General features: G+C 33.6%; 2 protein-coding genes across 2 annotated transcripts in view; both read right to left on the minus strand.

Moving 5' to 3' along the window:
• Positions 1 to 21,739, minus strand: part of LOC134273969 (uncharacterized) — a 120,235-nt gene that overhangs the window by 22,792 nt on the left and 75,704 nt on the right. The gene's annotated exons all lie outside the window — the stretch shown is intronic.
• The window catches only part of LOC134273971 (multiple epidermal growth factor-like domains protein 10), a 55,862-nt gene continuing 43,971 nt past the window's right edge, over positions 9,849 to 21,739 (minus strand). Inside the window, exons 16-20 of the mRNA XM_062756198.1 lie at positions 13,721 to 13,775; positions 12,750 to 13,118; positions 12,112 to 12,334; positions 11,578 to 11,799; positions 9,849 to 10,034 (exon numbers count right to left, since the gene is read on the minus strand). Coding sequence (XP_062612182.1) covers positions 9,849 to 10,034; positions 11,578 to 11,799; positions 12,112 to 12,334; positions 12,750 to 13,118; positions 13,721 to 13,775 — 1,055 coding nt within the window. The remainder of the gene's footprint in view (positions 10,035 to 11,577; positions 11,800 to 12,111; positions 12,335 to 12,749; positions 13,119 to 13,720; positions 13,776 to 21,739) is intronic.

The raw sequence follows: 21,739 nt of genomic DNA on the forward strand, positions 1-21,739 counted from the left end.
AATATTATAATTGAAAAAAATAAGTTTAAAATGAGTCCCTCCTCCTTTAACATTATACCCAAATGCCTTAATATAATTTGATGATAATTTACGCCAACATGATATATTTACATTATCATATCGTATTCAAAAATACTTGAAACATAGGGAGTTCTTGTACAGTAATGGATAGAAGTAACGTAAAAGAGTATCTAAATAATAACAAAAATCTTGCCGATGTGGGGTTTTTCTTCGCAACAGAAGGCTTTCTAGTATACTAGATAATTAAAATCAATTCAGGTAGAATCATACAAATCGAATTATATCTCCTTTATACTTTGTCGATACGTGTTTTTACTACATGTAACAGAAGGACAGAAAAAATTATGTGCTTTATTTTTCAAAGAACGTTTGAGCGGGAAAAATTCTTCATTACAAAATGTAGTTAATTTTTAATGTCCCGCTAGAGACAAATACTCTTGTGTTGCGTTCACCCTCAATTTAAGGAAAGTTTTGAAACGGGAAGCTTGTACAATACATGTTATATCAGTTACTTTATGTTTAGTTAATGTATGTTTGTCCTGGAAAAGACACATTTTAAGACATGGTGATACAAATAAAAGACAATGCAAGTTATTAATTTTAACATTTAACGGTACATGTATCTCCGGATCGTAAATTTAAAAATGATCTATCGTAGAAATTATGTACTAGAATGACATTTCATTTACATTTAAACACCACTTATGTTTCAAATTTAAAAAAAGTAGCAAGGCTTAAATATGATTTGCCAATTTTGTTTGTTTCTTTTTTGTTTGTTTTTCAACGTTCCCCTTGAGATTTTTTCACCCATTTCGAAACGTTAGCATTTACCGGTTGGGGTCTGATAAAAATCTGCACCCAGAGCCATTAACAGCAAGGGATACATGTAGTTATTTTGTATCTTACTAGAAACTACTGTAAACCTCAATGTACAGGTCTCATCCGAAGGACCGATCTAGCTACGTCCCACAGAAGGATGCGAGAGCACAATTTAAACAACAACTGTAATAGATGCATATTAAATGCAGTCCACGAATTGCAATTTTATAAATCTTTGTTGATTAGGACCATTATTCGTCGCCTAACGCAAACACAAGGCAAGTCGAATACATTCTTTTCATAGTGAAAGGTGTATGGTGTTTTTATTATGTTAATAACTACGCTTGAAAGAAATCTATTTGAAAGGAAATGGAAGGAATGTATCTTGATTATTGTTCAGCCAGGTTTAATAACCAACCAGATTAAAAGGCGCTTTATTTGTTGATATTTTAGAATTCTGGGTCCCTTACCTGATAATATTACCTTCTCACACTTCTTATATCTTCTATTTCGTTTTTCTTGGTATGAGAAATCAAATAAAATAGCAAAGCAAAATGAACTTTTAAAACATACGCACCAAGAATCTAAAAAAATCTTGGTAATATCACGGGGAAAGTATACGTGCAGATATTTGCCTTAAAGATAACAAATATAGCTTCACTTTCTATTTCTGAACAGTCACAAGTCCTTAAGGCAGGATTCTTCTCATATTTCTTGTATTTAAAAAATAATGAGATTTTCAAAGAATCAAGAGGACAATATCACTAAGTGATGGTATCAGTGAGATTAAATTTGACCGTTTACACAAGATGAAATACACCCTTTAAGCCTGGTTTAATGGTGGCTCATAGGTCCTTAATGATGGTTTAATAGTTGTCTTTCAGTCACCATTAAACACCTTTAAGTAACATTTACACTCCCATTAAGTTACAATTAAGCCATCTTAAAGTCCTTAATGGGTTCTTAAATGTAGCTTAATGGTGGCTTACAGGTCCTTAATGATAGCTTTTCGACCACCATTAAGCTAGACTTACAGGTGCTTATTGTCCAAACTCCATTAAACTACCATTAATCCATCATTACGCAGTCGATAATACTGTTTTTGTGGATGAAAAATTATTTTTATAGTGATTTATTATCACAGATCATAAATGTCGAGTTCACACATATCTTGATTTTGTAAAAATACGAAAAATGAACGGAATTCAAAATAATTTCAAAAAAGCGCCCAAAACAGGGCGCAACCCATGAGTTTAGCGTACATGGCCAACGCCTTATCCATTAGGCTATCGCCGCTTGTAATTCTAGAGGAAAATATTAAATCTATATTTTACACAAAATTTGTTTGGACTTGTAAAAGTATTTATTTTGTTGAACATTTCCAAAGTCTTAAATAGATGAATTAATCAAAAATTTATGGATCTTTTTAAAAGGCTTTTATATCATATTAATATTTCTAAACCGTTGAGTTCGCGCGATCGGCTATTAGATTGATGTAATGAATTCTTCGCTCTGTTATTCGAAGATTTATACATGTAAGCATTAAATCGTGATTGAAATTAGATTAATTATAGATAAAACACAAAAATCTATCACCGAAAAAGAAAGATGAAACAAAAGCAGATTCTACTTTTTTTAATATGCTGCGAATATTACGGTTTTTGTGTCTAAAATTTAGTGACAATCGCCCCGTAAAAGTTACCTGGTTACCTTTACAAAAACTTGTTTTAGAATATCATATTCAGTTTAAATTCTTTTTGTATCATAATGGGTATCAAAATAATTGTCCTTTTACAATGAATCATAATTTTTCATTTGTTATATGCTTGCGTTAAATTTAAATTTTGTAAAAATAATTGATCAAAATCTGTCAGTGTACCTTGTGTATGTATAGTTTCATGTTAGTTAAGCCACGACGGTGGACACACCTAATTCAGGTCTATTGTCTGACCAGTCAGTATACTGTACACTGTCAATATGTTAATCTTACATGTACCCCTTTTCCCAATGTGTATAAATCTGGTCGGATGGCATGTTTAATCTGATCGGCTGTTCTTCTGAAAATCGATTTTGAAATAACAATCATTGAAGACCGACTTTATTTTATTTGACAGTCACTTACTGCTGCATTAAATTAAAAAAAAATAATGACATTTAACCACGAATTAATTCAAATTATTCATTATGAAAAGTCAAACTTTGAAAACTAATCATTTTATACCGGTAGCCCCCCCCCCCCCCCCCCCCCCGCTCAAAAAAAAAGACAGATATTTTTTTTTCATGAGAACATGACATTATAATTATTCGTGTGCATTCTTTAGCGGAATGTTGCCTTTAACACACGAAATAAAAATACCTTCTTTTTTCCAAGTAATATATATATTGTGTACTTGTATAAAGATAATTCTAATTACTAGAACAAATTGATTTTCGGTAATGAAAAATAGAGATATTTCACATGGGATTGCTCCCAACGTGTAATAATTAATAATTAAAAAAAATCACATGCACTAATAATAAAATAACGCATTTAATAATTATTCATTTAAAAAAAAATCATATACGGTAATGATAAAACGTCTTGTTTTATTATTACTGTAAATTATTTTTTTAATGAATATTTATTAGACACCGGGAGCAAGCCCCTGTGGCTATTAGCTAACTTTGTTCTCAGTGCCAGAGTTTATGCATGTTGACAAGTATGTTATATAGAAATGACGATCGAGACAAAATTATGAGTTAAAATACATTTTGCGTAATTGATATTGAAACAACTTAACAATTTAGCCCAAAGATTCAATATAAGATGGGTAAAAGTGGTTTAATGAGATTTGACCATTATGTCACCATTCAGCTCAGCTTAAAGGTGGCTTAATGGTAGCTTAATGAAGTTTGGACATTAAGCACCTGTAAGTCGCAGCTTAACGGTGGCTTAATGGAGGCTTAAAGCAATTAACTTCTTTAAGCCACCATTAAGTCACCATTAAGCTACCATTAAGCGATTGCTTAAAGGTGGTCTTTCGCCCTGTGTTAATTATAGAGGCAAGGTCAGGTCAATGTCATTACCTTTTCCTGGACATTAAGAATAAAAAAATACTTTTTTCCAATCATGCGATCCCTACTTGTAATTCAAATGATTGAATGTTTTTCTTTTTGCATAAAAAGATACTACCATATAGGGCCTATAAGATGATATTACCAAAGTGACATGAATAATTTAAATAAAATAGATATTTGCTAATCCGAATTTCCTCTACTTTTCTTATTTTTTTTAGGATTTATTAGTTATTTTTATATGCTTCCCATATTTGACTTTTTCTTATTTTCTCATATAGGACAGTTGTCACATAAAGGTACAAAATGATACAACAACTAAAATGTTGATAGTTTACGAAGAGAGAAATAACACTTTCACGGATTTTTGGCTAAGATCTGTACTTAGATTTGAAGCATTTAAAAGCTAACATACTTCTAGTATGTGTGAAAATCTTATCTATTTGATATATTTTGAAACTTTAGTCCCTAATTATTAATTGAACTTACATTTGAAAATTTCGCCTAGTGTTTGATAGCGTAAAAATTGTTATTAAATTCAATGTTCTATGATAATTTTGAGAGGCAGAAAAGATATTTTCCTACGCCACCATTCCGCCAAAAATATAGTCCCTGTTAGTTTTCAAATGCAGCTTACCATTTCTATTTAAAGTTGTAAAATTGTAATGAGGAAAGAAAAGTATGGTCTTTTAAATCTCTTACATCTAAATATATAAGACATATCAACAAATGTACTTTGAATATTCTATCTAGTCAAACACCAGAGAAGAATCCTAGGGTCATGATATGAACAAACTTGAATTAACTATAACTGAGGATATTTCCATATTAATATCACTAATCATAGCTTTGCTGATCTTGCGAAGATGATTTTAAAGTGTTATTTCCTATGTATTCTTAAATGTAAAACTTTGATCGGCTATTGTACGCGCCCACCCCCCCCCCCCCACCCACCCCAGGTGGTCATGATGTGAACAAACCTGAAACTACACTACCTTAGGATGCTTCCACATGAGTGTCATCTTTGTTGGCCCAATGGTTTTGGAGAAGAAGATTTTAAAAGATTTTTTCCTATATATTCCTATGTAAAAATTGCATCAACCATTGTGGCCCCGCCCTACATCTGGGGGTCATGATTTGAACAAATTTGAATCTACACTGCCTGAGGATGCTTCCACATAAGTTTCATATTTCCTGGCCCAATAGTTCTGAAGTACGAGGGGTGATCAAAAAGTTCGCGAACTATCTCTATATCTACAGAACCACAATTCAGATTAGAATGAAATTCGGTACACACATAGGCAGACATAAGGTCTATAAATATCATATGCTGAATAAAGTTTTTCTCCTTGTTTGTGACGTCACAATGTGAAAATGACGTCACTATGCAGGTCACTTGTGACGAAGAATGGTTGTCTCAGTCGAACTCTTTCAACAAACAACTGTACAATTTATTGTATATCTTAGAAATCCCTCTGCAGTATCATATAATAATTTGTACACAGTTTATTGAGATAAATGAGTTCCTATAAATTCAATTAATGATTGGATTGATCGTTTTAGTGAAGGAAGGCAGATGGTTAAAAATGATACTTGCCATCTTGCCCAGTAAAAGCAAATTTGAAAAGATGTAAAGTCTTGTCAAATATATTTTATCTTTATGTACAATAGTGTATTAACTCGAGCAAGTGAAGTACGTCTACTCTACTAGGTTCTGGATCGAACACGGTTATCTTGTTCAATCTCCGATTATCCAAACAAAATCTGATACTTTTATCCTTCTTAGGTATGATAAGGACAGGTGCTGCATAAGGACTAAGTGCATGTTCTACAATACCTGCTTCTATCGTTGAAGATAGTTTCTTCTTTACACATGTAAACGAAGGGCCCATACTGGAGGGTGACCTGACCCTCAGTACAAGTAGCAGTGGGATTTGATGGACTCTAATGTTTTAATTTCAAATTTCCACTGCAATAAGGGTCATAAATACAAATGTACATGGTATTATATCAAATATTTATAGAAGTATGCGATAAATGTCTGTCTTTAATTTGCTTTGATTTATTTTTCGGTCATTGTTTGAATTCATTTTTTGTTTTTTTTTTGTTTTGTTTTTTTTTTTTTTTTTTTGGTTATTTTTTTGGGGTTTTTTTTTTTTTTTTTTTTTTTTTTTTTAGTTCTGTAATTAAACATACAAAACAATGATACACACTCTTTAACTTTTCAGTACAACTCACCTGATTATTCCTGTGATAACATCTATGCTATCTTCACACCTTTCCCCGTATCCCTTGTATCCATCAAAGGATTTCCTATCCACTCACTGTCATTTGTCATGTCTAGCGAACAAACTGTGGACAAATCACAATCACACGGAAATCTTCTTTCATAATTCAATATTAAAGGCAAATAACAAATTCATAAGGGTTAGGAATCACAATTCCACTTTGTCTAATGAAGATAATCAGAAAGTTTATCTTATTGTACTCTATATTTCTTCTATCTAAACCCAAACTTGTTCTTATTCTCTTAGGTCGCAAAAACTTTCATTTATATAGTATGAAAAAAACACATCTACTATTGTTGTCCGGTAAAATCGTGGACAAAGCGTTTTTCTCGAAAAATAATGGGCGCACAAAGCAGAAATTTTCAGTAAATGTTTATTTATTATATTCAAGTGTATAGTAATGTTTTTGATAAAATATAGACAAAAATAAAGATTTTATAATGCTTGAATGTGCACAGTGTAGGGTCCTACGGCGCACAGTCAGAAACGAAGATTATATTGGAGAATACATGAGAATTAATTCGAAATAAAAGATATAAATAGATATGATTGGAGGGTTGGGATTATCCTAATTCGATTCCACAATCTATTTTGTCGTCTTTTTTTTTAAATTTTAAGGCACTTAGTTCAATTTTGGCAATTGCATTAGAAATGGTAAACACAGTGGTAAACACATTACACAAAACCAATTGACGTTTGGTGACGTTACAGCGCACCAGAGAGCAGTTAAGTTTAATTTGAATGGTGTAATAACACCTCAATAGACTTTTTTATGAATACAGATGAAAAAGATTTCTAAAAAACAAATCACCAGATCTTTAGTATAAAAACAAAATGGGAGTTTTCTTGGTGAAGTCGTTCTTGATCTAGTTCTCATGTAGTAAAAACATATGGACAAACTGCTATTGTAATAGCAAAAGACGATCTCACTGTTGACCGTCAATATAAGGTTGTCTTTTAGTTGAAGGATGGTGGGAATACTGTCTGTGACATATTAGTAAATCTTCAGAAGATTGCACGTTTGTGTCAAATTGGTTCCACAACTGTTTATTGAGACTGAAGTATTTGTATCAATGAAGTTACGTAATTTAAGCGGGACTTATCCAACTTGATTTTGAATTGAAAAGATTAGATATGACGCTGTTTTAGACACTTTGACGTTATCATTAGGGCTCCTTCAGGCGATACAATACATAAGATAAAATATCATAATTTGTTAATGTTTGCATTTATCCGAGGGTCATTCAAAAATTCGTATACTTTTGTCCTAACTTCTTTTTATTTAACGTCATAATATCCTAATTTTAACACCGAATGTGAATAATTTGAATTAAAAATTTGGAATATATCTTCATATTTATACAAATTATCAAGGATTTACAACGAAAAAATGGGGTCACGGGGCAACGTCAAAACTGCTCAGCTATGTTAAGGACCTATATGGAAAATGTTACCTTTGCACCGTTTTGATATGTATTACTTCTTTTAAAAAATTGTAACAAAGCAACTGAATACTCGTAGAAAATGCAATATAGCTATCAATAATGAATAGGACTAGGCTGTAGTTAATACCAGTTATATAGCACGTATCAGCTGTTTGTCACGTGACTTGTATGAAAATAGAATTGTAAAGCTGAATGTAGCTTGTTAAATTTCAATGACGTCATAATTAAACTTCCAATACGATGAGTAAGGAATGTGAACTCTGACCTTCCTTAACATAGCTGAGTGAGTAATTTACAGAGTAATTCTCACTTCATAGTATCTTTTGCCAGAACTCAAATAAATGGAACTGAAACAAAATAAGATTTACATGTTGAAATTTAGATCTGTTATATTACTTAAGATTTTATCAGGTAGTGTAATATATTGTTCCATTTAAAAGATATCCGTTTCTAAATAAATACGGACTTGATTAAAAAAGACAAAAAACAAGGACGTTGGAGGACGTAACAGAGCAGCGAGTAGCAATAATATTTTGTTTTGCATTCGGAAAACTTCTTTAACAAAATTTAAAAAATCTGTATAAACCAGGAAATGTATGAAAAATAAGACGTGTATTTGTATAAAATGGAAAATACAATTTTTGAGTCGTAGCAAGTTTAAATCAGCAATTCATGCTCTGCCAAAATAAAAAACATGTTATAGTTAAAAATCTTGTCAGAAGAGTTATGAACGTCAATAAACGTGATGTGCTTGACTGTTGCGGATTTAATCTAGTTGCACGGTAGGCCTAAGGAATTTGAAATCAATGGCAACTACTTTAATCTATTTGCACAATAAATAGCAAACTAGGTGTTTAATGATATGGATATTTTTTTTTTATGAATGAAATGAACGCTAAAAAATGTGTATGAAATTAAAAACCAGAGTTATTTTGAGAAACTTTGACTTTGTTGTGTTTGACGTTACAATGTTGCTTTACTGAGCACCTTGGTAACATTATATGCTGCTTTAAATATTGGCTAGCATGAATTCAATTAATTCAAATGGGATGAAACTTCACACTTCGAGACAATAAATGCTTTTATTTACGAAAATGTGTTGATCTATAATCATGTGATAATAATTTAACGATGAGGGACATTGTTTACGTCTTTTTTAAATGACCCTCGTGTATCCATTTTTTTCTATGTTCTTAATAGTAGTGTGAATTTCAGAACGCAGCGATGATTATTATTTACGCCGGACAACTTGGGCACGATTTTACCGGACAACCCTCCTTGAAAAATAAATTTCTATGAAATTCTAAGACATTACATTCGGACATATTCCAGAGACACTCCCTCATAATTCATTCTAGAACATCCTAGATTATACGTCATCAAAATACTAGAAAATATATTAAGATTGCGACTGTTCGCAATTAACACAAACTGATGTCGAAGCAATCAGGTTAGCATCTCAATATATACATCTCTTCATCGTGTTGACGTGGTACATGAAAACCCTAGTTACCGTTTTATAGTACTTTACCTATAATCTACGAGACTTAAAATTACCTTCTTCGTAATATTAACAGGTCCCTTCCCTGTGTATGGTATGGTGTGATATTCAACATACGAATGTTTAGTAAACGATAAAACCCCGTCATAAGAGAGGATATAAAGTCTGTACTTTGAACTGATAACATCTCCTTTGGGACCACAATTCTTGAAAACACCTCCATTAACACCTCAGATACCACTTATGCCTTTTGTCTTCTAAATGGTATCGCATCGGGGTATCTTGTTGCGTAATCGCATAGAACAAGAATGTACTGATAAATTCCTTTTGTTCTGGGTAATGGGCGAACCATTTCAATAACTACACTTTGAAAGGGAATCTCGATTTGTGGCACCTGAACCAAAGGAACTTTACTTACTTTGATTTTGGATATTACCTTGTGGCACTTGGGACAAAATTTGCAGTACCTTTTTTTTTCCTCAAAAATATCTGACCAGAAGAATTTCATCAGTATTCTTTCTCTTGTCCTCTGAATACCAAGATGTCCTGCTCGTGGAATGCCATACCCCATCAATAGTATTTGACCTATGAATTTTTCTTTTACTAATAACTGCTTAAGGATAGTGTGTTTAATCGTTTTGAAAACCCTATAAAACAAAACTTTCTCCTTTGTTATATAGCTTTCGCCATCATCTGAACACTTCTTGTCTATACTCTCGCTTAATCTGTCAAGACTCGGATCTTCACCTTGTTCTTGTATCCACTCCTCCTTTGAACCCATGACATTACATCTGAATCTTGCACCAGTTTCTCTTCTACCTTACTGTGATCTCTTTCTTTTGCTGCAGATCTTGTTTCTACAGCTTGACAAGCCAATCTTGCTACACTTTCACATAACAACCATATCTGCTGTGGAATATCTACTCTTGTATTATTTGTCAAAGAAATTGAAATCAGCAAAAGGAGAGTTAAGCAACAGTGCCACTACTTAACCTTACACACAGTGTGTCCATGTGTATCCAGACCTCTGGACACGGCTGCTGAGAACAACCATTGGTGCATGTAAGAGTAATTACACTTATTGCCCCTGTCATATCGTCTGATAATAATAATAATAATAATAATAATACTTTATTTAAAGAGGGTAACCCGTTTAGTGCAATGCACTAGTCTTCCTCGGGGCCCTCTATACATGGATAGTGCAATTTTGTATACAACAGTACAATAATCAGAAAATTTACAAGTATATTACATACATGAATAACATTTGAAAAAAAGAAAGTATATACAATGTATTACCAAAACATAGAACAAGTTACAATTTAGGAAATGTTTCGTCCATTGATGATAAATTTTTCCACATTTTTACGAAAGGATTGTACAGTTGGGGAAAAACGTACATGTAGAGGTAATTTGTTCCATAAATTAACGCCTGAATATTGAAAAGAATTTTTAAACAGATTTGTTCGATACTTTGGTAGACTAAGGTCATAATTGGATTCAGAACGTAAAACATAATTTTGGGAGGAAATAAATTTAAACGAGTCTCTCAGATAATCAGGTGTCATATCATGAAGTGTTTTATAAAGCAGTATGTATTTGTGAAAATCTATCAATTCATAAATAGTAAGCCAACCAAGTTTCACAAATAATGGTTGTGATGGAGCATCTGGTGCCGCATCTAATATAATTCTCTGCTCTTTTTTGTAATTTAAAGACTCTTTCTATGCCAGCACCTGAAGCATTGCCCCATATAGTTAAGCAATAATTTAAAGATGGCAGAATGTATGCATTATAAAAAAGTTTCCGCGTGTGTAATGGGAGAATTTTTTTTTGTTTTACGTGATGTAAATAGTTTATACGTCAAAGACTTGCGCACAGAATCAATATGACTAATATAGCGCAATGAATGATCAATATGTACTCCAAGGAGTTTTTCTGATTCAACATTTTTAAGAACTTTGTCTGATACACACAAATCTAATTTTGAAGTTGTTAATTTAGATTTTCTATGTTGAGTCCCCATAAGCATACATTTTGTCTTCTCAATATTCAGCACCATTTGATTTCTAGAACACCAGTCTTCAATCTCACACAAATCAACATTTAGGGCATTTTCAATAGAATGCACATTATTATGATATGTATGTAAAGTTGCATCATCAGAAAACAAATCAATATCTGTATTATTTACATGTAGAGGAAGATCATTTATGTACAGTAAAAATAAAAGTGGTCCTAAAATAGAACCTCGTGGCACACCTGCTGTGACGGGCATAAATTTAGAGGAATAAGTACCCAATTTTACACATTGTGTTCTTGAGCTCAGATAGGAATAAAACCATTTAATTGACATTTGGTCAAAGTGATACAACTTAAGTTTGTTTATCAGAATATCGTGATTGACTAAATCGAATGCTTTACTAAAGTCTAGGAAAGTTATTCCTACAAGATTTCCTTGATCCATAGCTTGCAACCAGTTGTCTGTTAGTTTTGTTAATGCTGTTTGACAGGAATGAAACTCTCGAAAACCAGACTGTGATTTATATATAAGATCAAAGGTAGTAGTAAATTCCCGGAGTTGATTGGCTATGTGTTTTTCAAATAATTTGGACAATGTTGGAAGAATTGATATAGGTCTGTAGTTTCCTGGATCGGCATGGTCCCCGTTCTTAAAAATAGGGGTGATTTTTGCTATTTTTAAATGTGATGGAAATACACCATTAATTACGCTAGCATTTATAAGATGTGTTATGGATTTGCATATGACATTTGCTGAAAGTTTTAGTAGACGAGGCCCAATAAAATCTACGCCTGCAGATTTATTTACATCTAATGCATTTAACATATTAAATACTTCTGTCTCACTAATTTGGTGAATACTGAAAAAATTTTCGTTCCCAAGTTTTGATCTTGTAAAGTTGTCTAATAATTTAGAATCAAAATTTTGCACTGACATATCTGACAATAACTTACTGGATACCTCTGTAAAGTGTTTATTTAAAATATCAACTATATCCTGTACATTTTCAAAATCAGAACCATTCTGAGTAATACGAGTTGGTGTAAAGTTACTGGAGTCTGGAGATGCCAACTGGTTTAAATAACCCCACATTTCTTTAGGATTTGAGCTTTCTTCAATGGCTGATTTGTAATAAGATGTTTTGGCTTGATCAATTAGCTGTGTGACTTTATTTCTCCAAAATCTGAAATTGTTTGAATCACCTCGTATATGGTATAAATCACGTAAATGCCTAGCCTCGTTAATTTCTGGTGTAAGCCATTTAGGTCGAATATCTGTCTTGACTCTTTTTGTTTTTACTTTTGCATGTTTGTTAAGAATGCCATTAAATAAATCATAAAAATTGTTCAATATTTCGTTTGGATCATCAAGTTGGAGAAGAGTGTTGAAATTTGAGTTTGCTAAATCTTTAAGAAAATCATTTTCATTAAACTTTTTAAAGTCTCGGAATTGAATTTCAATATGTTTGCCTTTTCGTTGCATGTAGCTTGCCTTGCGTGTAGAACACACGGGATAGTGGTCTGAGATAGCAATAGGGGGAACACAGATTTCACATATGTTATCTGGTTTTGTCGTATAAAAATGATCAATTAAGGTACTTGAAGTACTGGTTATCCTGGTAGGTACAGTAATTATCTGTGAGAGTCCAAACTCCTCTAAAGCAGATGTCCAGTATTGTGGGGGGGTCTTTCATTAGATCAATATTGAAATCACCTGATAGAATAATTTCAGTATCGTCACAGCAGGAGGCACGGTTCACTTCCCTTGCCAGGTCCTCCGCCCAGCAGGAGGGGGCAGATGGTGGACGATAAGCAGAGCAATAAAATATAGGTTTTGAATTTTTTAGATTAATTTCTAGCCAGATTGTCTCAATATTACTGATCTCAAAATCAGTTCTACGTTTATATGTGATATCACTTGAAATATAAGTAAGAATTCCACCACCTGCCCTTAATGTACGGTCTTTTCTTTCAAAAACAAACCCATCAATAAACAGTTCTGAATTTCCTACTTGCTCACTCAAAAAAGTTTCACACAATCCTAAAATATCTAAAGATTGCCGTGTTTGAAGCAACAGTTTAATTTCATCTATTTTAGGAATAATATGACAAATATTTAAATTTCCGAAACGTAAACCTTTCTTAATCAATCCAAATCTTGAATCTTTTTGTATTTGTGAAGTATGAATTTGGTTATTGGTCATAGGAGCTTGATGTTTTGTTTGTGAAACAGATTTGAATGAGTTTATCGTAAGAGGAGCAATGTTAGCAGGTTGTATAATTGAGCTCTCATCATTGAGAGAAGTTTTCACTTTGTCCGAGAGAGTCTCATTCTTAATATATGGTTTTCTGGGCAATTCAGATTTAACAGAGGTATTATAAACAAAAGTATTAGTTTGATTTAAACAAGAACATTGAAAATCGTTACATTCTGTACATACAGCGCCTAGAATAGAATATCTATTTGAATTTAGTGTAGATTTAGTATTGTCGTGACCAGGTTTTCTGCAACTAGTAAAAATGCACATCCTGTTTCCCTAAGTACTGAAGTACTCTTATCATTTACGAACCCTTCCTCTATTGTCAGACCTCTGTTGTCTGGGATATCTTCTATCTTATCTTTACCTGAAACAGGAAGTTCTACATCCTTAACATTAGCAGGGGAGTGGATTAAACCTGCTTTTATCTTTTCTATTACTTGCCTGAACAGTACCTCGTTCTTCTCCGGCTGGTTTCTAACCCGCTTAACTCTTGCTACTTGGATTGCATTAAGGACAACTATTTATGGTATGGTCAACTCCTTTACAGAGAAAGAAATTTGTTTTGTTGGCTTATTAACGGAATTGTGTTGCCCTTAGTCTTAATAAACTTACCTTTCAAATGTTTGGTGTACCCAACAGCTTTGTTTGTCACAAATTACCCTTGATGTGCATTTTATGATGCTTCTGCAGATTTTACCATTTCACCTACTGTCTAAGTTTGTCTTCAACTAAATTTGTACAGAGGAACTGTTAATGAGCTTCTCTCTTTCATCATACATCTACTTGAACATTGTAACTCGCACTTTTTTTATCTGACACCAGCGATCCAAATAATTCACTGCACATAAAACACCCTGAAAGTTTCAGTGGGATATTGTCTGCACCCTTTGAATTTGTCCTTGTAAGTACTGGCCTTATTCTTCTTACGCAACACTGCTGAGTCTAACTTCGAGGAAATCAACAGAATATGGGAACTGTTTAAAACTGAATTTGTTTTTATATAACTGCTTTGTTATCACAAAACTTTAAGTACAATTCCAGATAAGAATCAGGCAGGTAGTACTAATTAAGCGGTTGAGTGAAAATCTGCGTATTCAATAAATCTGATTTTAATACATTCATTTGTGTCTAAAATGATTGATAAGTAATGATTTTGTTGTAATTCTTCATTCATCACCCTACCGGTCACGGTAGCCTAGTGGTAGAGCGTTCGCTTCGTGATCGGGAGGCCCGGGTTCGATTCTCGATCGCGGCGCCGCGTCATACCTAAGACGTAAACATAGGTAGTGACTGCTCCTTTGCCAAGCGCTCGGCACTAGAAGTGAAAGTCACGGGTCTTTCGGATATGACCTTAAAAACGTAGGTCCCGTGTCACGATAGGCGTTGGCACGATAAAGAACCCTCACTGCTCAATGGCCCTGAGTGCCGAGTATAGGTCTAAATTCGAAGCCCTTCACCGGCATCGGTGACGTCTCCATATGAGTGAAAAATTCTCAAGAGGGACGTTAAACAATATACAATCAATCATTCATCACCCAGCTGTCCAGGGATAAATTTCTAAAGAGGGGGGGGGGCTGTTATGCATTAATTGTATGTAAATAGTAACATTTCATGAAAAAAATTCCATAAAACCCAAGAGGATTTGGAAAAATTAAATACATGAGTACAATAATGATGGAAAATAAAAATTAAAAAGATATATATTATTGTGCAAATGAATGATTAAAAAGATAAAGGGTAATTAAATAGTGTTCGCTCTTATCCTCGTTCGCCTAGTCTGCTCACTCTAAAAAATTGTTAACTTTTGTCCATTTGCACATATTAGTTGGTTAATATTCATAATTTCCTTTGATGTTATTGAATTTTGGTTTAAGTTATAATTACTATTCTTTAACATTCAGAAAATAAAGTTTCAGAAATAAAAAAAAATATTTATTTTGTAATCGATGTGATAAGCATTAATTTTGATCAGTAAGGTACGTGTAATATTAAATGAATAATAAAAGATCCGTAATTTCTTAAAACTTATTGTATTGTCGGAGGTTTTATGGTTATCATTGCTTTCAATTTCCTTAATTATTCCCAAATTATATATACTAATATGAACCCTAAAAACTAACAAAGAATGTGTTCTCTTACAGTAATTACAAAATTAACAGCAATTTACCCAAAAAAGTCTTTCATTCATACTAAATCGAAAATAAAGTCAATAAGTACCGATAAAAGAAACTTTTGATTATATCTTTTCAAAAACAAATTTTACTAAAAAAAAATGACTAAAAATCCAACGATAATGTTGACATGAGTAAATATTTACAACAGGGATCAGCATCTATGGCGAACAGCACATAAGGACGAACAAGAACACACCCTGCACAGACTTACGCGAAGAGGTAGACAGGGCGAACGGACCTGATACCTATGTTCTGTAATAAACAATTGTTGTAAAACCTGGCCAGATTACTGGTTTTTTAGGGGAATTTTTCAAGTATTTGACGATGCAGTTCAATAGTTAGGGTCAGTCTGTGGTGTATGTAGAGATATGCACATACATGTATGCTTTAATTGATGCATTCAAATTTGATTTATTAACTGCAAGCACTAAATATAGGTTCGGGCTCCTCCTTTCTTTTTAGAAAATGTTCATTGAAAGTCCAAACCCCCCAGCCCCAACTCACACACACCCTTTTAGTTGCATTATTGTGAAATGTGAAATAAGGATAATGTTGTTCATTTTTGATAAATGTAGTATTAGAGAGAAAAATATGTCATTGGAAGAAAAATTTTGCGACCTAACCCCCACCCCTTTTACACTGACACACACATACTCAATTGACAATAGGATTTCTAAGTTAGCCCCCACCCCCCACCCCCGCACCCCCAAAAAAGGTGCAATGTTAATGAACTATGTTTGTCAATTATGGCATCGACTGGCTACATCAACGATGCAAATAATAAAATCCTCTGTTTCTTTAGTAATTTACACATAAAGCTAAGTACAATTACATGTGGTATTTATGTATTAAGAAGCCCTTCAACTGCATCAACATTGACCTTGACTTTACAATTAATTTTTATAGGGGAAAATGAACCTTTTATACCTGGTACATTTATTTCAATTCTTTGGTGATAATTGATAACCTTATTATTTCAGAAATCTCAGGAAATGAAATCATCAAATAAACAAAGATTGGAATTCAAAGGACAAGTTCAACACTTTGGATAAAATTTATCAGGCAATGCCTTTCATCCTCGACTTCCATGCAATTTATCGCAAAAGAGTTCCGTTAAACTAAGTAATCGCGATAATCTCATGTTGATCTCAAAGCAGCAATTATTGTAAATGGTTATTTTTAATCTCACTTCTGTTATTACATCCATGATTTCAAAGTCAAAAGTAAAACAATCATGAAGCATGGCAAATATCGCCTGAGTATTTTTTATTATCATCGAATCACAAAAATAAAACAAGAGGCCCAGGGGCCACAGCGCTCACCTGAGCACATCGGGCTTGAATTTACCCCCCTCCCCTCCAGGCGTTCATCATTTGAACGAATCTACATTACCTGAGGATGATTCCATATAAATATCACTAATCATAGCTTTGAAGTACTTGAAAAGAAGATTATAAAAGGTTTCTCTATTTATCCCTATGTAAAAATTGGGTCGGCCATTTTGGCCCCACCCTTGCCCCGGGGGTCATGATTAAGATTGTCCCTATATATTCCTATGTAAAACTCGGGTCGGCCATTTTGGCACCACCCTTGCCCCGGGGGTCATGATTTGAACAAATTTGAAACTACACTACCTGAGGATGCTTCCACATGAGTTTCATTTTTCCTGGCCCAGTGGTTCTTGAGAAGAAGATTTTTAAAGATTTTTCCTATATATTCCTATGTAAAACTAGGGTCGGCCATTTTGGCCCCACCCTTGCCCCCGGGGTCATGATTTGAACAAAGTTGAATCTACACTACCTGAGGATGCATCCACATGAGTTTGATCTTTCCTGGCCCAGCGGTTCTGGTGAAGAAGATTTTTTAAAAATGCCATTAATTTTTAATAAATGCATGATTATCTCCCCTTGGAAAAGGGTGTGGCCCTTCATTTGAACAAACTTTAATCCCCTTCATCCAAGGATATTTTGTGCCAAGTTTGATTGAAATTGGCCCAGTGGTTCTTGAGAAGAAGATGAAAATGTGAAAAGTTTACGACGACGACGACGACAACGACAACAACGCCAACAACGACAACGACAGACAACGGACAAATTTTGATCAGAAAAGCTCACTTGAGCCTTCGGCTCAGGTGAGCTAAAAAAATCTTCACACTGTAATATTTAAATACAATGCTGTATTAATTTGGAAGCTATACATCATTCCATTTACATCAAAATCAGCAATGTTTGTGTAAAATTTGACACAACATAATTTGACATAAACAAATACATATTTGTGATATTGTACATAATAATAAGAGATAAGAGAGTAAATGCTTTTTCTCATGAATTCATCAGGAGATGCTTTTATCTTAAAATCGATATTGTCAAGTGTGAACATGTTCTATGTATAAACCTCTGTTTTGACATAATCAACCAGGAATGCATTTATACAAACCACATGCTTTTTATTTTATACATTTGTGAAGTTTGAGAATATCATTTATTGCTTACTGCACAGTTACGCCATCTTATATTTTATTTATTACTTCAGCATATACTTGAATTCATCTATCGACCGTTTATTTTCTGCAATGGCCTGGTACAAAAAATGGTCATCTTTCCGTCGTACATCCTTTACCAACATTTGAACTTAAAAAAGAACAAAACATGATAATATATAATTATGCAATATATAATTATGTAGATGTACGAGGATTGATCCAAAAGTTCGTGAATCTTTTTTTTTTTCGATTTATCATGATTTGATGGCAGAAAAAAGAGGCATATTTCATAATACAGAGTCATTGTGAAACAATACTGATAAATTCCTTACATTCAAATTACCAAAAAGATCAGACGAGCTTTCAAAAAATGGATGGTTGTAAAATCTGGAGGGGACCTGGACGTAAAGTCAAGTTACTCGTATACCACGTAACATTATAGAAACACCTCATCCTCTTGCATAATACGCCTAAGTAATTCTACAGAGTGCTATTTTTTTCTCCATTTCGCACCGACTTATCTTCATATTACCCTCTTATTTCAAGAACACTCCATATCTTTCCATATAATGTTAGAATTTCAGTAGCAACATCAAGCACAAACCTAAGCTGTGAACGTCCATTAACACTTTTTTATTATACAGCAAAACTCGGTTATAACAAAGTCGCTGGGACCTATGAAATTACTTCGCTATATCCGTAATTCGTTATAACCGTATAAGAAATTCATTAAATTTATATAGCTGGGGATCCAAAATGACTTCGCTATATCCGTGAATTCGCAATATCCGTGTTCGTACTAACCGAGTTTTACTGTATAGCTAATAAATAGTCTCTTTTAAAATACTATCAAATTTTCTCGTTCAATATCTTGAAGTTTTATTGAACGCTGAGTTTCCATTTCGTAATCAAGTATGCCCCAAAACATTCCGAGTGCTAGCGTTCAATAACGAACGCACCGCCTCAGCGTAAATAATAAAAATGGCGGATGGTAGTCTGGTTGACGACACGAATACTTAAACTGTTGTAGGAATGTTTAAATTTTATCGGAGCAAGAAATTGCAGATTTGATTGATTTCGACTTAAAATCTGTGACGAAGTCAAAAGATTAAATTCAAACATTTATTGACGTACAGAAGAAAGATAACACGTTGAAAGTCTTTTTTTGTCGAATATCTGTACGGGAATGGAGATTTACGTCTAAACGAAGACATCCCACACAAGGACGTTTTATTGTGCACTTTGTACATTGATATTCGTAAAACAGATGGGAAAGAATATGAGCCTGGCTCCCTACAATCGGTGAAGTGCAGCATATATATAGGCATTTCACAGACCATGACAGGGACGACAATGTCAGGGACAGGGAATTTTCCCTGTCAATCAGAACAAAAGATGCCCAAAAAATAGCATTGAGAAAAGCGGGTAAAGCACAGAACTTAATTCTTCACCCACTTTATCAGAGAAAGATTGATTGATTGTATATTGTTTAACGTCCCTCTCGAGAATTTTTCACTCATATGGAGATGTCAACGTTTGCCGGTGAGATCTTCAAATTTTGACCTTTACTCGGCACTCAGGGCCATTGAGCAGTGAGGGATCTTTATTATGCCAACGCCTGTTGCTGACAGGGGGCCTCGCTCTTTAAGGTTGTATCCGAAGGACCCGCAACTTTCACTTCAAGTGCCGAGCGTATGACGAAGGAACAATTGCTACCCATTTTTTATAGCCTTAGGTCAGTCGCGGCCGAGATTCGAACTCACGACCTCCCGATTACAGAGCGAGTGCTCTATCGACTGAGCTACCGTGAACGGCTATCAGAAAAAGAAAATATTATGTGGAAGAAGGACATTTGGGTTACAAGTCTCCTAGAGTGCTACAAATTTCCCTATGGTATTTTTTTTTAAATATACTACGAGGTAGACACAAACAAATAAAGTTATGCTTTGGTTACACTGAGCTTTTTGATGACCCGATGTCTGATAGAGAATATTTTGAATTCAGTGAAAGGCTTACAAGAACTGGAGATGGAACAGGTAAAGAAAATATGCGTGAAGTAAAATCAAGACTCTGTACTACCATAACAGGCAGAGATCCAATTGAACTATACAAAGCCTTTAATATGTAGTTCGTCGTCCAAAGCAGAGCAATACACCAAGTAGTCCGTTTTCTCTGACATGTATACCCAAGTCCCGGAATGACCCAGGTGCGGAAAAGTGGTTTTATCCAAAACAATGGTTGAAAATAATCTTGGAAAACAGATGTCAGTGGCTGCCGAGGAATGTGGTATAGAACAAAAACTAATCACAATGTTCGAAAGACCTGTGTTAAGACACATCGGAAAGCAAGAGTTGCACAGGACAAGATTAGGCACATAACTGGCCACAAAAAAAAACTCACACACTGGAGTCGTATGATGATAGTCTGTCTGATGATGAACAGATAATGGTATCTGATATTCTTACATCAAAGACTGCAGTCAAGCCGTTTGCTGCAGGTCCACCCATGCAGGAAAAAGAAATTGATAAGAACATCCAATCACAGATATTATGGACAAGGATGATCCCCAATGCTTTCAACTACTCTAAATAATCTTGGAAAAGGGACACTTTCAAATTTGTATGCACATGGAAGTGAGATTATTCTCTATAATTACACCTTCAACATCAGAGAATATGGCTCAAGGAATCCAAAAATGAATTTAATATATAAATATATAACTGTTAATTATAACCGTCATTCATACATTATAATTTCTTTGTTGCGTAGGTATGTGATATCTCAAATTTTACATAATTCAATTGTGTTTGATATCTGTGATATTTATTATTGTTTTCTTGTTACATTTGTTGAATATGCTGGACTTCTTGTTATTTTGCAAATAGATACCTTACAAAATTTAACAACTATGATGTATTTTTTTCTTGTTTTTTTTTTTCTCGGTACTGGCAGTTTTGGATTTTTTTTTCTTTTCACAAACGAATCTGAATTTAGAAAACCTGAATTTTTTTTTTTAATCTCAATTAGAAAATCAATTCAAGACAGGAAGAACAGAAATACAAAGTATTCAACACTTGTTAACACATGTACTGAAATTGAACACTTGTTCTGTAAAAACCAGAGTAAGACAAATCCAATTAAATATAATTTGTTTTATTAAAAAAAAAATAATATTATAAAATAAAGAAAAATTAAAAAAAACCTTTATAATAAAGGAGTTCTTGAACTTATATTGATGGGGGCACTCTTTTGTTATCTTTGTGGTACATAGCTTGCAAAACTTTTCATTGAAAACGGTGCTTAAGTTTTATTTCAGGTAATGTGAAGAGCCCTCTTGTGGATATTAATTCCGGAATGTTGCGCTTGTTAGATTTGGGTTTTAATTGTGACAGATTTATATACAGAAAAGTAAACGCAAAGAACTTCTCAATGATTACGCCAGTTTTTTATTTTTTTTTTAATCTATTTTTTTTAATAGGGGTGCTTGGGTGGATCTTTGGGATGTACATGCACTCCCTAATCCATACCCCCACCAATTCTTGGTTGTTTCCAGGTAGAAATTTAACACTAAAATAAACTGATAAAAAAAACCTGCTTGTCTTTGAGCACGGAAAAAAATCATATTTAATAACAATAACTTCTGGTATATTTTCTAAAAGATTAGTACCG

The sequence above is a fragment of the Saccostrea cucullata genome, unplaced genomic scaffold, assembly GCF_032062105.1.
Source record: "Saccostrea cucullata isolate Sc308-1 unplaced genomic scaffold, CSIRO_AGI_Scuc_v1 ctg202, whole genome shotgun sequence".
NCBI lineage: Eukaryota > Metazoa > Mollusca > Bivalvia > Ostreida > Ostreidae > Saccostrea > Saccostrea cuccullata.